At 49.6% G+C, this 14,333-nt stretch overlaps 1 protein-coding gene across 1 annotated transcript in view; it reads right to left on the bottom strand.

The window, feature by feature from the left end:
- The window catches only part of scgn (secretagogin, EF-hand calcium binding protein), a 58,877-nt gene that overhangs the window by 18,235 nt on the left and 26,309 nt on the right, over positions 1-14,333 (bottom strand). Inside the window, exons 3-7 of the mRNA XM_078426900.1 lie at positions 11,122-11,217; positions 7,478-7,567; positions 5,691-5,747; positions 3,946-4,023; positions 363-418 (exon numbers count right to left, since the gene is read on the bottom strand). Of these exons, the coding sequence (XP_078283026.1) occupies positions 363-418; positions 3,946-4,023; positions 5,691-5,747; positions 7,478-7,567; positions 11,122-11,217 (377 nt within the window). The remainder of the gene's footprint in view (positions 1-362; positions 419-3,945; positions 4,024-5,690; positions 5,748-7,477; positions 7,568-11,121; positions 11,218-14,333) is intronic.

The raw sequence follows: 14,333 nt of genomic DNA, 5'->3' as shown, positions 1-14,333 counted from the left end.
AATGCCTTGTCGATTTCAATGCCTTGTCAATGTCTATGCCTTGTTGATTTCAATGTCTTGTCAATTTCAACAACATGTCAATTTCATGCCGTGACAATTTCAACCCCTTGTCAATTTCAATGCCTTCTCAACGTCTTTGCCTTGTCAACATCTATAATACGATACCATAGAACTTTATTGATCCCAGGAGGGAAATAGCATCTGTAGTGCAACTTGCAGCCTGTGTTTTCTCAAAGAAACAGTCTGCTATAAACCAAAATCTGTCATAAAGACGTCTGTAATAACAAGGGTTTACTGCACTTATTCTAGAGAGCCTGGCCGTCTAAAAACAGGTTGAGGTGCAGCGTATAGATTCAACTAACCTTGCCAAGTCATTAAGGTCCAGGCGGCCATCTTTGTTTTTATCAAAGATTTTCATCTGAAATGAATTAATCGTGAATAGTGAGTGGTCATCACATAAGATAGATTTTCATATGCAAACAATGAGCATTTTCATGTTAATAAACTTTATGTACATGGTAACGGGTGTCAGGGCTTATGGGGAGAAGGCAGTAGAATGGGGTTAGGAGGGAGAGATAGATCAGACATGATTGAATGGCGGAGTAGACTTGATGGGCCGAATGGCCTAATTCTGCTCCTATCACATCCATATACTAAAACTCTCGTTTGTTTGTTTGTTTGTTTGTTCCTGAACTACAGCCAAAACGGTACACGATAGCTCGACATTTTTAGGCCCACCTTACTCACCGTCGTCCCTTTGGTGCTAATGGAAGAAGTTTCATTGAAATCGGTGTTATATTTTTTAAGTTATTCACATTTTGAAGTTTAAATCTATCTCCTAGGGAGGGAGGGAGGGAGGGAGGGAGGGGGTGGAGGGAGGATAAGGGGGGTTGAGGGGGATGGAGGGGAGGGGAGGGGAAGGGGAGAGGGGGAGGGGGAGGGGGGGAGGGAGGGGAGGGGGTAGGGGAGGGGGGAGTGGAGGAGAGGGGAAGGGGGAGAGGGGGAGGGGGGAGGGAGTGGGAGGGGAGGGGGGGAGGGGAGGAGAGGGGAAAGGGAGGGGGAGGCGGGGAGGAGAGGGTGCTACACCAATGCAGGAGAGGTTTGGGCCCAACGGATCCACTTCGTCTAGTATATATGACCTTAAAAATGTACTATTTGACCTCCAAAACTGATGCAAAATAAATCCCTGTTTAAACCGAGCCCATGGAGTTATGTCCAATCAACACCATCCCTTAAATTCTAGTTGTGGGCATCCAACTGTAAAGATCCCAGGGCGGCACGGTGGCGCAGCAGTAGAACTGCTGCCTTACAGCGCCAGAGACCCGTGTTCGATCCTGACTACGGGTGCTGTCTGCGCGGAGTTTGTACGTTCTCCCCATGACCTGCGTGGGTTTTCTCGGGGTGACCCGCTTTCCTCCCACACTCCGAAGACATGCAGGTTTGTAGGGTAATTGGCTTTGGTATAGTTGTAAATCGTCCCGAATGTGTGTGTGTGTGTGTGCGCGGGTGCACGCGTGTGTGTGTGTGTGCGTGTGTGTGCGTGTGTGTTTGTGTGTGCGCGCGTGCGTGTCTGTGTGTGTTTGCGTGTGTGTGTGTATGTGTATGTGTGTGTGTGTGTGTGTGCGCACGTGCGTGTCTGTGTGTGTTTGCGTGTGTGTGTGTGTGTGTGTGTGTGTGTGTGTGTGTGTGTATGTGTGTGTGTGTGTGCGCGCGTGCGTGTCTGTGTGTTTGCGTGTGTGTGTGTGTGTGTGTGTGTGTGTGTGTGTGTGCGCGCGTGTGTTTGTGTGTTTGCGTGTGTGCGTGTGTGTGTGTGTGCGCGCGTGCGTGTCTGTGTGTGTTTGCGTGTGTGTGTGTGTGTGTGTGTATGTGTGTGTGTGTGTGTGCGCGCGTGCGTGTCTGTGTGTTTGCGTGTGTGTGTGTGTGTGTGTGTGTGTGTGTGTGCGCGCGTGTGTGTTTGTGTGTTTGCGTGTGTGCGTGTGTGTGCGCGCGTGCGTGTCTGTGTGTGTTTGCGTGTGTGTGTGTGCGCGCGCGTGTGTTTGTGCGTGTGCGTGTGCGTGTGCGTGTGTGTTTGTGTGTTTGCGTATGTGCGTGTGTGTGTGTGTGTGTGTGTGTATGTGTGTGTGTATGTGTGTGTGTGAGTGTGTATGTGTGTGTGTTTGTGTGTTTGCGTGTGTGCGTGTGTGTGTGTGTTTGCGTGTGTGTGTGTGTGTGTGTGTGTGTGTTTGCGTGTGTGTGTGTGCGTGCGTGCGTGTTTGTGTGTTTGCGTGTGCGTGTGTGTGTATGTGTGTGTGAGTGCGTGTGTGTGCGCGTGTATGTGTGTGTGTGTGTGTGTGTGTGTGTGTGTGTGTGTGTGTGTGTGTGTGTGTGTGTGTGTGTGTGTGTGTGTAGGATGCAGTTAGTGAGCACGGATCGGGGATCGCTGGTCAGCACGGACTCGGTGGGCCGAAGGGCCGCTTTCCGCAGCGTGTCTCCAAACGAAACTAAAAACAAAACTAAAATACTAAACACTAAACTGTAAACTAAACTATGAACTAAAAAATGAATCTAAAAGAACTAAACCAGGCCAGCTGACGTGCTTATGTATAAGGAGCCATCTTCAAATTCATTCCATTGTACCCAGCTAAATGAAAAGAAAATCACCAGCACTGTCCAAATCAGTTATCACTGCATCATATAGAACAGCTGAGACATCCAGGCTGGGATGGCGTAGATTGGAAATAAATCCATGGGCGCAGACAAAAGCTTTGGTCTGACACACAAACAGCGGCTCTGGAGTAAGTGAGCTGTGAAATATACCACTCACATTCAGGCACGGAGTCATAGAAACATTGAAACATTGAATATAGGTGCAGGAGGAGGCCATTCAGCCCTTCGAGCCAGCACCGCCATTCAATATGGGGATCTTATAGAAACATATAAAATTCTTAAGGGGTTGGACAGGCTAGATGCGGGAAGATTGTTCCCGATGTTGGGGAAGTCCAGAACCAGGGGTCACAGCTTAAGGATAAGGGGGAAGTCTTTTAGGGCCGAGATGAGAAAACATTTCTTCACACAGAGAGTGGTGAGTCTGTGGAATTCTCTGCCACAGAAGGTAGTTGAGGCCAGTTCATTAGCTATATTTAAGAGGGAGTTAGATGTGGCCCTTGTGGCTAAAGGGATCAGGGGGTATGGAGAGAAGGCAGGTACAGGTTACTGAGCTGGATGATCAGCCATGATCATATTGAATGGCGGTGCAGGCTCGAAGGGCCGAATGGCCTACTCCTACACCTATTTTCTATGTTTCTATGTTTCTAATATGATCATGACTGATCATCCAAAATCAGTACCCCGTTCCTGCTTTCTCCCCGTATCCCTTGATTCCATTAGCCCTAAGAGCTAAATCTAACTCTCTCTTGAAAACATCCCGTGAATTGGCCTCCACTGCCTTCTGTGGCAGAGAATTCCACAGATTCACAACTCTCTGGGTGAAAAAGGTTTTCTCTCATCTCAGTTATAAAATGGCCTTCCCCCTTATTCTTAAACTGTGTGACCCCTGGTTCTGGACTCCCCCAAAATGGGGAACATTTTTCCTGCATCCCTTAAGAATGTTATATGTTTCTCTAAGATCCCCTCTCATCCTTCTAAATTCCATTGAATACAAGCCCAGTCGACCCATTCTCTCATCCTATGTCAGTCCCGCCATCCCGGGAATTAACCTGGTGAACCTGCGCTGCACTCCCTCAATAGAAGAATGTTCTTCCTCAAATTCGGAGACAATAAACTGCACACAATACTCCAGGTGCGGTCTCACCAGGGCCCTGTACAACCGCAGTATGGCCTCCTTGTTCCTATACTCACATCCCCTCGCTATGAAGGCCAACATGCCATTAGCTTTCTTCACTGCCTGCTGCACCTGCACGCTTACTTTCAGTGACTGATGTACAAGGACACCCAGGTCGCACTCACCATCGTGTCAGTGTACTCATCCAGTTTGTCGTCTGGGATTGTTTTCTTGTGTCGGAGAAACAAGTCTCTCAGGAAACTCTGCAGATCACATTAGAGGCAAAGAATAAACAGAAAGATATTGTTGCCCGGCATTCAGTTAACCCACATCTTTCTTCTGTGCAGTTTCGGCTTTCAGCAACTAATTGGACGGAGAAAAGCAATTCCCACTCTGTTCCACTTTCCGCTTCCAGCAAAACGTTGATGGCAGACGGAGTCACTGAGTCGTACAGCGTGGAGACAGGCCCTTCAGCCCAACTTGCCCATGCTGGCCGACATGACCCGTGCACAAATACGGGAAAAAAGGCAATAATGACAGAGCATGGGACGGCGGCGCGGTGGCGCGGCGGTAGAGTTGCTGCCTCTCAGCGCCAGAGACCCGGGTTCGATCCTGACTACGGGTGCTGTCTGTACGGAGTTTGTACGTTCTCCCCGTGACCTGCATGGGTTTGCCCCAGATCCCGCGGTTTCCTCCCACACTCCAAAGCCGTACAGGTTTGTAGGTTAATTGGCTGAGGTAAAATTGTAAATCGTTCCTTGTGTGTGTGGTGTGTGTGTGTGTGTGTGTGTGTGTGTGTGTGTGTGTGTGTGTATCTGTGTCTGTGTGTGTGTGTGTGTGTGTGTGTGTGTGTGTGTGTGTGTGTGTGTGTGTGTGTGTGTGTGTGTGTGTGTGTGTGTGTGTGTGTGTGTGTGTGTGTGTGTGTGTGTGTAGGACAGGGCTAGTGTGCGGGGATTGTTGGTCGGCATGGACTCGGTGGGCCGAAGGGCCTGTTTCCACACTGTATCTTTAATCTAAACAAACAAAAAATCCACACTAGTCCCACCTGCCCACGCTTGGCCCATATCTGTGTGGAGTTTGCATGTGGGCCCCATTTCTCCCAACACAAGGGCCCGGTAGATTCATAGCTAGTTAAAAGTGAATAGCCGAAAATAGCCGTGCAGGTGAGTGGCAGAATGTTGAAAGACTGGAGCGACGAGGCTTGTGTACACTGGAATTTAGAAGGATGAGAGGGGATCTTATCGAAACGTATAAGATTATTAAGGGGTTGTACACGTTAGAGGCAGGAAACATGTTCCCAATGTTGGGGGAGTCCAGAACCAGGGCCCACAGTTTAAGAATAAGGGGTAGGCCATTTAGAACTGAGATGAGGATAAACCTTTTCAGTCAGAGAGTTGTAAATCTGTGGAATTCACTGCCTCAGAAGGCAGTGGAGGCCAATTCTCTGGATGCTTTCAAGAGAGAGCTAGATAGAGCTCCTAAGGATAGCGGAGTCAGGTGGTATGGGGAGAGGGCAGGAACGGGGTACTGATTGAGAATGATCAGCCATGATCACATTGAATGGTGGTGCTGGCTCGAGGGGCCGAATGGCCAACTCCTGCACCTATTGTCTATTGTCCAATCTGGGTACAGCTGTCGTGAATGTGGGGAGAATAAAATGTGGGGGATTCACCTAAGTAAGTGGGTGTTTGATAATCGGTGTGGGCATGTTCCTGTTTCGGTGTTTATAGAGTCACACAGCACGGAAACAGGCCCTTAAATCTGCATATCCACGTGCTTTTCCAAACGCCTCTTCAACGCCGCTATCGTATCTGTCTCCACCACCACCCCTGGCAGCGAGTTCCAGGCCCCCACCACCCTGTGTAAAAAACTTTAGGCCCACACAACCTCAGTTAAACTTTGCCCCTATCTTCCTCTCCAATCTACTTACTCGAAGTTCAGAGGCAGAAATATATCCACTGCTGTCGGCATCATATTTACGCCAGATCTAAACAGGATAACAGAAGAATTGAGTTTGCATGGAAACATGGAAAATAGGTGCAGGAGGAGGCCGTTTGGCCCTTCGAGCCAGCACCGCCGTTCATTGTGATCATGGCTGATCATCCACAATCAGTAACCCGTGCCTGCCTTCTCCCCATATCCCTTGATTCCGCTAGCTCCTAGAGCTCTATCTAACTCTCTTTTAAATTCATCCAGTGAATCGGCCTCCACTGCCTTCTGTGGCAGAGAATTCCACAAATTCACAACTCTCGGGGTGAAAGAGCTTGGTTTAATTTAGTTTAGAGATACAGCATGGAAACAGGCCCTTCGGCCCACAGAGTCCACGCTGACCGTCGAGCACCGGTTCAGGCTAGTTCTATGTTATCCCACTTTCCCGTCCGCCCCCTACAAACCCCCTACAATCTAGTGGCAATTTATAGACGTCAAACCTGCTCAAACCCCTCCCCCCCTCCCTTCTTCCCCCACCCTGATTCTATCCCAACTCCCCTCCCTCCTCTCTGACCAGTCTGGATTCTCATCTGTGTCCCCCCTCCCCCTCTCCTTCCACCTACATTCCTTCCTCTAGCTTCACAATTCGCAACCCTTTCCATCCTTTTGTCTCACACCTTCTGTCTTTTCATCTCCGGCTTTTGTCCGACCACCTGTCTATCTGCTTAATCTGAAGAAGGGTCTCGACCTGAAACGTCACCCATTCCCTCTCTCCAGAGATGCTGCCTGACCCGCTGAGTTACTCCAGCATTTTGCGTCTGTCCTTGGTATGAAGGAACTGCAGATGCTGGTTTAAATCGAAGATGGAGACAAAATCCTTATCTATACACGCCCTTATCTATGTTCCTCCCAGTCCCTTGACATCAGGCTGAAGAAGGGCCGTGCCCCGAAACGTCACCCATTCCTTCACTCCAGAGATGCTGCCTGTCCCGCTGAGTTACTCCCCCAGCCTGTGTTCACCCTTAATCTACCTGGCTTTGTACTGCCCCTCCTCCCTTCCAGCTTTCATTCCGACCCCACAACCAGTTAGAAGAGGGGTCCCGATCAGCTTTAAGTAGGGTTGCCAACTTCCTCACTCCCAAATAAGGGACAAAGGGTGACATCATCGCCCCGCGCCCCACGTGACCTCACCCAGCCAGCGGCCACGTGCTGCCGCTCCACCAAGGGTGGCCGCCCGGGTCAGGAGGCGGGTTGCTAAGCAACCTCCGTTAGGCAGCGCCGAGGCCTACACTTTCCGGGACTGCTGCGGCCCCCGGGCTACAGTGTCTGGGCCTATAGTGTCTGGGCCTACAGTGTCCGGGCCTACAGTGTCCGGGCCTACAGGGGCCGGGCCTACACTGTCCAGGCCTACAGCGTCCGGGCCTACGGCGTCCGGGCCTACGGCGTCCGGGCCTACGGCGTCCGGGCCTACGGCGTCCGGGCCTACGGCATCCGGGCCTACGGCATCCGGGCCTAGGACGTCCGGGCCTACATCGCCCCCCCCGGGCCTATTACGGGACAAGGACGGTTCTGTACGGGACAGTTGGCAACCCTAGCTATCAGTGTTCTCCGAAGATGTTTCCAATCCCGCCGAGTTACTCCAGCACTTTCTTTCTAGTTTAGAAAAACCACGGCCTGTTTCCTCGCTGTATCCCTAAACTAAACAAAAACGGAACGTAAACGCAGACAAATGATGTGACCTTCGGGTCGATGAACCTCCAGGCCTAGATCCTGAGCTCAGTTACCTACCCGCATGAAGTCCACGCTGTTGTCCAGTGGAGTTTCACGTCGGAATAACAGAAGGAAGTTTTCATCCTCTGGGAGAATCATGTTTGCCAGCTGCAGGGAGGGAAGATCAACTTCAACACACACGCACTTTACTAATTGCAAAGCAAACTCAATGCTAGCATTTATTTCAAGAGGGTTTGTACACGATGTACTGAGAGGCTGAGGCTCTCTATCACTGGATGCATTCAAGAGAGAGCTGGATAGAGCTCTTAAAGATAGCGGAGTCAGGGGGTATGGGGAGAGGGCAGGAATGGGGTGCTGATTGTGGATGATCAGCCATGATCACATTGAATGGTGGTGCTGGCTCGAAGGGCCGAATGGCCTACTCCTGCACCTATTGTCTGTGGTCTATAAGGTGCTGACATTTGTAATATTGTCAGCAATTTTGGGCCCCATATCTGAGGAAGGACATGCTGGCTCTGGAGAGGGTCCAGAGGAGGTTTACGAGAATGACCCCAGGAATGAGTGGGTTAACCTATAATGAGCGTTTGTCGGCACTGGGCCTGCACTCGCTGGGGATTAGAAGCATGAGGGGGGACCTCATTGAAACGTACAGAATAGTGAAAGGCTTGCACACCCTACACAATTTACAGAGGGCCGATTAACCTACAAACCTTGCAGGCTAGACACAAAGTTCTGGAGTAACTCAGTGGGTCAGGCAGCATCCCCAGAGAGAAGGAATGGGTGACGTTTCGGGTCGAGACCCTTCTTCAGACTGGCCTATTCAGAATTCGCACTACACCTCTTCCTTCTCTCCAGAGATGCTGCCTGGCCCGCTGAGTTACTCCAGAATTCTGCGCCTATCTTCGGTGTAAAGCAGCATCTGCAGTTCCTTCCCACACAAACTTTGTAGGTTAATTGGCCTCTGTGCCTGAAGAAGGGTCTCGGCCCAAAACGTCACCTATCCCAATTCTCCAGAGATGCTGCCTGACCCGCTGAGTTACTCCAGCACTTTGCATCTAACCTACAAACCCCGCACGCCTTTGGGATGTGGGAGGAAACCGGAGCACCCGGAGGAAACCCACGTCGTCACTGGGAGAACATACAAACTCCGTGCAGACAGCACCCGTGGCCAGGATGGAGCCCGGGTCTCTGGCGCCGTGAGGCAGCAACTCTACCGCTGCGTCACCTCTCCGTTTCAGTCTTTGATTCTACTGAAAATTGAAATTAGATCCTTGATGGAGCTTTGGGATCGGAAACATAGAAAATAGGTGCAGGAGGAGGCCACTCTGCCCTACGAGCCAGCACCGCCATTCATTGTGATCATGGCTGATCATCCACAATCAGTAACCCGTGCCTGCCTTCCCCCCATATCCCTTGATTCCGTTAGCCCCTAGAGCTCTATTTAACTCTCTTTTAAACTTATCCAGTGAATTGGCCTCCACTGCCTTCTGTGGCAGAGAATTCCACAGATTCAGAACTCTCTGGTTGAAAAAGTTTTTTCTCATCTCAGTTTTAAATGACCTCCCTTTTATTCTTAGACTGTGGCCCCTGGTTCTGGACTCCCCCAACATTGGGAACATTTTTCCTGCATCTAGCTTGTCCAGTCCTTTTATAATTTTATACATTTATTAGCTTCAATAGATTTCGTACCATGGACAAATATTGACCCAACCAATGTTTTATCTTGGGTCAATATTTGTCCATGGTGCAAAATCTATTGCAAGGTGCCGGTAGGCAAATCAATTAAAAATGAATCTACGTTTAAGACAATTTTTTTCCCAATAATATTCTGTTTTTATTCTGGGTTGCTTTGAGGAAGGACATTCTTGCTATTGAGGGAGTGCAGCGTAGGTTCACGAGGATAATTCCCGGAATGGTGGGACTGTCGTATGTTGAAAGACTGGAGCGACTGGGCTTGTAGACACTGGAATTTAGATGGATGAGAGGGGATCTTATCGAAACGTATAAGATTATTAAGGGGATGGACACGCTAGAGGCAGGAAACATGTTCCCGATGTTGGGGGAGTCCCGAGCCAAGGGCCACAGTTTAAGAATAAGGGGTAGGCCATTTAGAACGGAGATGAGGAAAAACTTTTTCACTCAGAGAGTTGTGAATCGGTGGAATTCTCTGCCTCAGAAGGCCAATTCTCTGGATGCTTTCAAGAGAGAGTTAGATAGAGCTCTTAATGAGTCAGGGGGTATGGGGAGAGGGCAGGAACGGGGTACTGATTGAGAATGATCAGCCATGATCACATTGAATGGTGGTGCTGGTTCGAAGGGCCGAATGGCCTCCTCCTGCACCTATTGTCTATTGAATCAGTCAATCTCCTCCTTAAAAATACCCTCGGAATTCCATAGATTCACCACCCACTGGCTAAAGAAATTCCTCCTCATCTCCTTCCTAAAAGTTTTATGCAGGCCCAGAGCTAAGGGTGAGTTAAGGGTTATGGCATATAGCTGATGGAACATGCTGTGCGTGTCCAAGTGTTGTCAATTGAGACTATGTTTGATGGGTATTAGTTTAGGTTAGTTGAGTTTAGTTTAGAGATACAGCACGGAAACAGGCTCTCCGCGCCGACCAGCGATCCACGCACATTAACACTATCCTACACACACTGGGGACAATTTTACATTTTTACCAAGCCAATTAACCACCAAACCTGTATGTCTTTGGAGTGTGGGAGGAAACCGAAGATCTCAGAGAAAACCCACGCAGGTCGCGGGGAGCACGTGCAAACTCCGTACAGACAGCGCCCGTGGTCAGGATCGATTTCGGGCCTGTGGGGCCGTAATTGTTGAGGCAGGGACTATCCCTACATTTAAGGAACAGGTACATGGATAGGACAGGTTTGGAGGGATATGGGCCAAAACACAGGCAGGTGGGACTAGCGTAGCTGGGACATGTTGGCCGGTGTGGGCAAGGTGGGCCTGTTTCCACGCTGTGTCACTCCGTGACCCTATGATGGAGCCAGGTTTAAAAGGTGGCAATTGCGTTTGGCGAATTAAGATTGGATTATTTGCCATTATTTACAATAGACAATAGGTGCAGGAGGAGGCCATTCAGCCCTTCGAGCCAGCACCGCTATTCAATGTGATCATGGCTGATCATTCTCAATCAGTACCCCGTTCCTGCCTTCACCCCATACCCCCTGACTCTGCTATCCTTAAGAGCTCTATCCAGCTCTCTCTTGAAGCTGTACGTAGCTTTGTCTCGTACGTAGAGATCTGTAGGATTTACAAAAGGTCATGCAAACGGGCCGGACTGATCCGTGTAATTGATGTGCTGGGAGGAAGTTTCCAGGTTTAATTAAATATTACGCTCCATGTAAATGACAAATTTCTGCAAAACAGTAGCTCCGCCAGCTGTCATTGTTAAACACACTGAGGCTTCCAACCCAACTGGTACTTAGGAATAGAAGTGGTGCAGTCAGCGGAGTCATAGAGTGATACAGTGTGGATAGTCTGCTTCTCCGTGGATTGTCACCCGTGCTGTGGTGGAGATCCTGAGAGCGATGCCGTCTGGAGCTACGCTCCTGGTAGGGTCACTCATGGCGGTAAGGTCAAGGGGGAGGTCCCTGACAAAGAGCGATCCAACCAAGACCCCAACGGTGGAACAGGCGGAGGGTGATGGCTGACTTTAGTGGAGCGTCACGACGGCTTACCTCCTGGATCTGTAGCTTCCCATCAGCGGTCACATCGTACGCTGACATAAAGCGCTCTTTCATTTTCTGCACCTTCGTAGCACTCAGGTCAGTGCCCTGATCAAGGGAAGCAAAGCGGACACATTAGAAACATAGAGACATAGAAAATAGGTGCAGCAGTAGGCCATTCGGCCCTTCGAGCCTGCACCGCCATTCAATATGATCATGGCTGATCATCTAGCTCAGTATCCCGTACCTGCCTTCTCTCCATACCCCCTGATCCCTTTAGCCACAAGGGCCACATCTAACTCCCTCTTAATTATAGCCAATGAACTGGCCTCAACTGCCTTCTTTGGTAGAGAATTCCACAGACTCACCACTCTCTGTGTGAAGAAATGTTTCCTCATCTCGGTCCTAAAAGACTTCCCCCTTATCCTTAAGCTGTGACCCCTGGTTCTGGACTTCCGCAACATCAGCAACAATCTTCCCGCATCTAGCCTCTCCAACCCCTTAAGAATTTTATGTTTCTATAAGATCCCCCCTCAGTCTTCTAAATTCCAGCGAGTATAAGCCTAGTCTATCCAGTCTTTCTTCATATGAAAGTCCTGCCATCCCAGGGATCAATCTGGTGAACCTTCTCTGTACTCCCTCTAAGGCTAGAATGTCTTTCCTCAGATTAGGAGACCAAAACTGCACACAATACTCCAGGTGCGGTCTCACCAAGGCCCTGTACAACTGCAGCAGAACACAGTACCCCTCAGGTTCCTATCAAATCTTTCCCCCCTCACCTTAATCCAACTTCGAAGGTATTTATTCACAAAGTGCTGGAGTAACCCAGCAGGTCAGGCAGCATCTCAGGAGAGAAGGAATGGGCGACGTTTTGGGTCGAGACCCTTCTTCAGACTGAAGAAGGGTCTCGACCCGAAACGTCATCCATTCCTTCTCTCCTGAGATGCTGCCTGACCTGCTGAGTTACTCCAGCATTTTGTGAATAAATACCTTCGATTTGTACCAGCATCTGCAGTTATTTTCTTAATCCAACGTCGTCTCAGAGTCACGGAGTGATGGAGTGATAAGAGTCATACAGAGCAGAAACGAGTCCATCAGCCCATGCGGCCCAACATGCCCCATCTACACTAGTCCCACCTACCCGCGTTTGGCCCATATCCCTCTAAACCTGTCCTATCCATGTATCTGGCCAAATGTTTCTTAAACGTTATAGTACCTGCCTCAACTAGCTCCTCTGGCGGCTCGTTCCGTATACCCACCACCCTCTGTGTGAAAAGGTTGTACCTCAGGTTCCTATTAAATCTTTCCCTTCTCACCTTAAACCCATGCCCTAGGATTCCTGATTCTCCTGCTCTGTGTAAAAGACTCTGTGTGCATTTACCACGGCACGGTGGCACAGCGGTAGAGCTGCTGCCTTAAAGCGCCAGAGACCCGGGTTCGATCCCGACCACGGCGGTTGTCTGTACGGAGTTTGTACGTTCTCCCCGTGACCTGCGTGGGTTTTCTCCGAGATCTTCGGATTCCTCCCACACTCCAAAGACGTACAGTTTTTTTGGTTTAATTGACTTGGTGCAAATATATATAGAATGTAAAATTGTCCATAGCGTGTGTAGAATAGTGTTAGTATGCGGGGATCGCTGGCCTCGTTCAGGACTCGGTGGACCGAAGGGCCTGTTTCTGCGCTGTAACTCTAAAGTAAAACTAACGGAGGTTGCGTAGCAACCCACTACCCGGACCGGGCGGCCGCTATTGGTGGAGCGGGAGCGCGTGGCCGCTGGCTGGGTGGGGTCACGTGGGGCGCAGGGCGGTGACGTCACCTTTTAGATTTAGAGATACAGCGCGGAAACAGGCCCTTCGGTCCACCGGGTCCGCGCCGCCCAGCGATCCCCGCACATTAACACTATCCTACACCCACTAGGGACAATTTTTTTACATTTACCCACTCAATTAACCACCAAACCTATACGTCTTTGGAGTGTGGGAGGAAACCGAAGATCTCGGAGAAAACCCACGCAGGTCACGGGGAGAACGTACAAACTCCGTACAGACGGCGCCCGTAGTCAGGATCGAACCCGAGTCTCCGGCGCTGGATTCGATGTAAGGCAGCAACTCTACCGCTGCGCCACCGTGACGTCCTGTTTGTCCCTTATTTGGGAGTGGGGAAGTTGGCAACCCCAACCATATCCATGCCTCTCATGATTTTATACACTTCTATCAGGTCTCCCTTTACATCAATTAAAATATAAAGCATTTGTTAACATTTCATTGACATTGGAATTAAATTGCTCGTTCGTGTCCCATTGAAAATAACCTTTTGCATCACATTGCAATAAACTGATTTTGGATGTTCAGCCATGATCATATTGAATAGCTGGCCTATTCCTGCACATATTTTCTATGTTTATATTTCTTCTTGTAATGGCGTTTCATACATGATCGGCCACGATATTAAAGTCTGTGCTGAACTATTCGGGAAGGAAGATTTTTCCCCCCCCATTCCACCTGTGCCTCACTGTGACAAATGAACAATAGACAATAGGTGCAGGAGGAGGCCATTCGGCCCTTCGAGCCAGCACCGCCATTCAATGTGATCATGGCTGATCATTCTCAATCAGTACCCCGCTCCTGCCTTCTCCCCATACCCCCTGACTCCGCTATCCTTAAGAGCTCTATCTATCTCTCTCTTGAATGCATTCAGAGAATTGGCCTCCACTGCCTTCTGAGGCAGAGAATTCCACAGATTCACAACTCTCTGACTGAAAAAGTTTTTCCTCATCTCAGTTCTAAATGGCCTACCCCTTATTCTTAAACTGTGGCCCCTTGTTCTGGACTCCCCCAACATTGGGAACATGTTTCCTGCCTCTAGCGTGTCCAATCCCTTAATAATCTTATATCTTTCAATAAGATCCCCTTTCATCCTTCTAAATTCCAATGTACACAAGCCCAGTCGCTCTAGTCTTTCAACATACGACAGTCCCGCCATTCCGGGAATTAACCTAGTAAACCTACGCTGCACGCCCTTAATAGCAAGAATACCCTTCCACAAATCACGTTCTGAAATGCAGTCATTGCAGACCAGCAGGTCTGAATGAGCTTTATGTTTGGAGACCAAAACTGCACACAGTACTCCAGGTACGGTCTCACTAGGGCCCTGTACAACTGCAGAAGGACCTCTTTGCTCCTATACTCAACTCCTCTCGTTATGGAGGCCAACATGCCATTGG

Source organism: Rhinoraja longicauda, chromosome 2, assembly GCF_053455715.1.
Source record: "Rhinoraja longicauda isolate Sanriku21f chromosome 2, sRhiLon1.1, whole genome shotgun sequence".
Taxonomy (NCBI): domain Eukaryota; kingdom Metazoa; phylum Chordata; class Chondrichthyes; order Rajiformes; family Arhynchobatidae; genus Rhinoraja; species Rhinoraja longicauda.
This window is presented reverse-complemented; position numbering and strand designations above follow the sequence as displayed.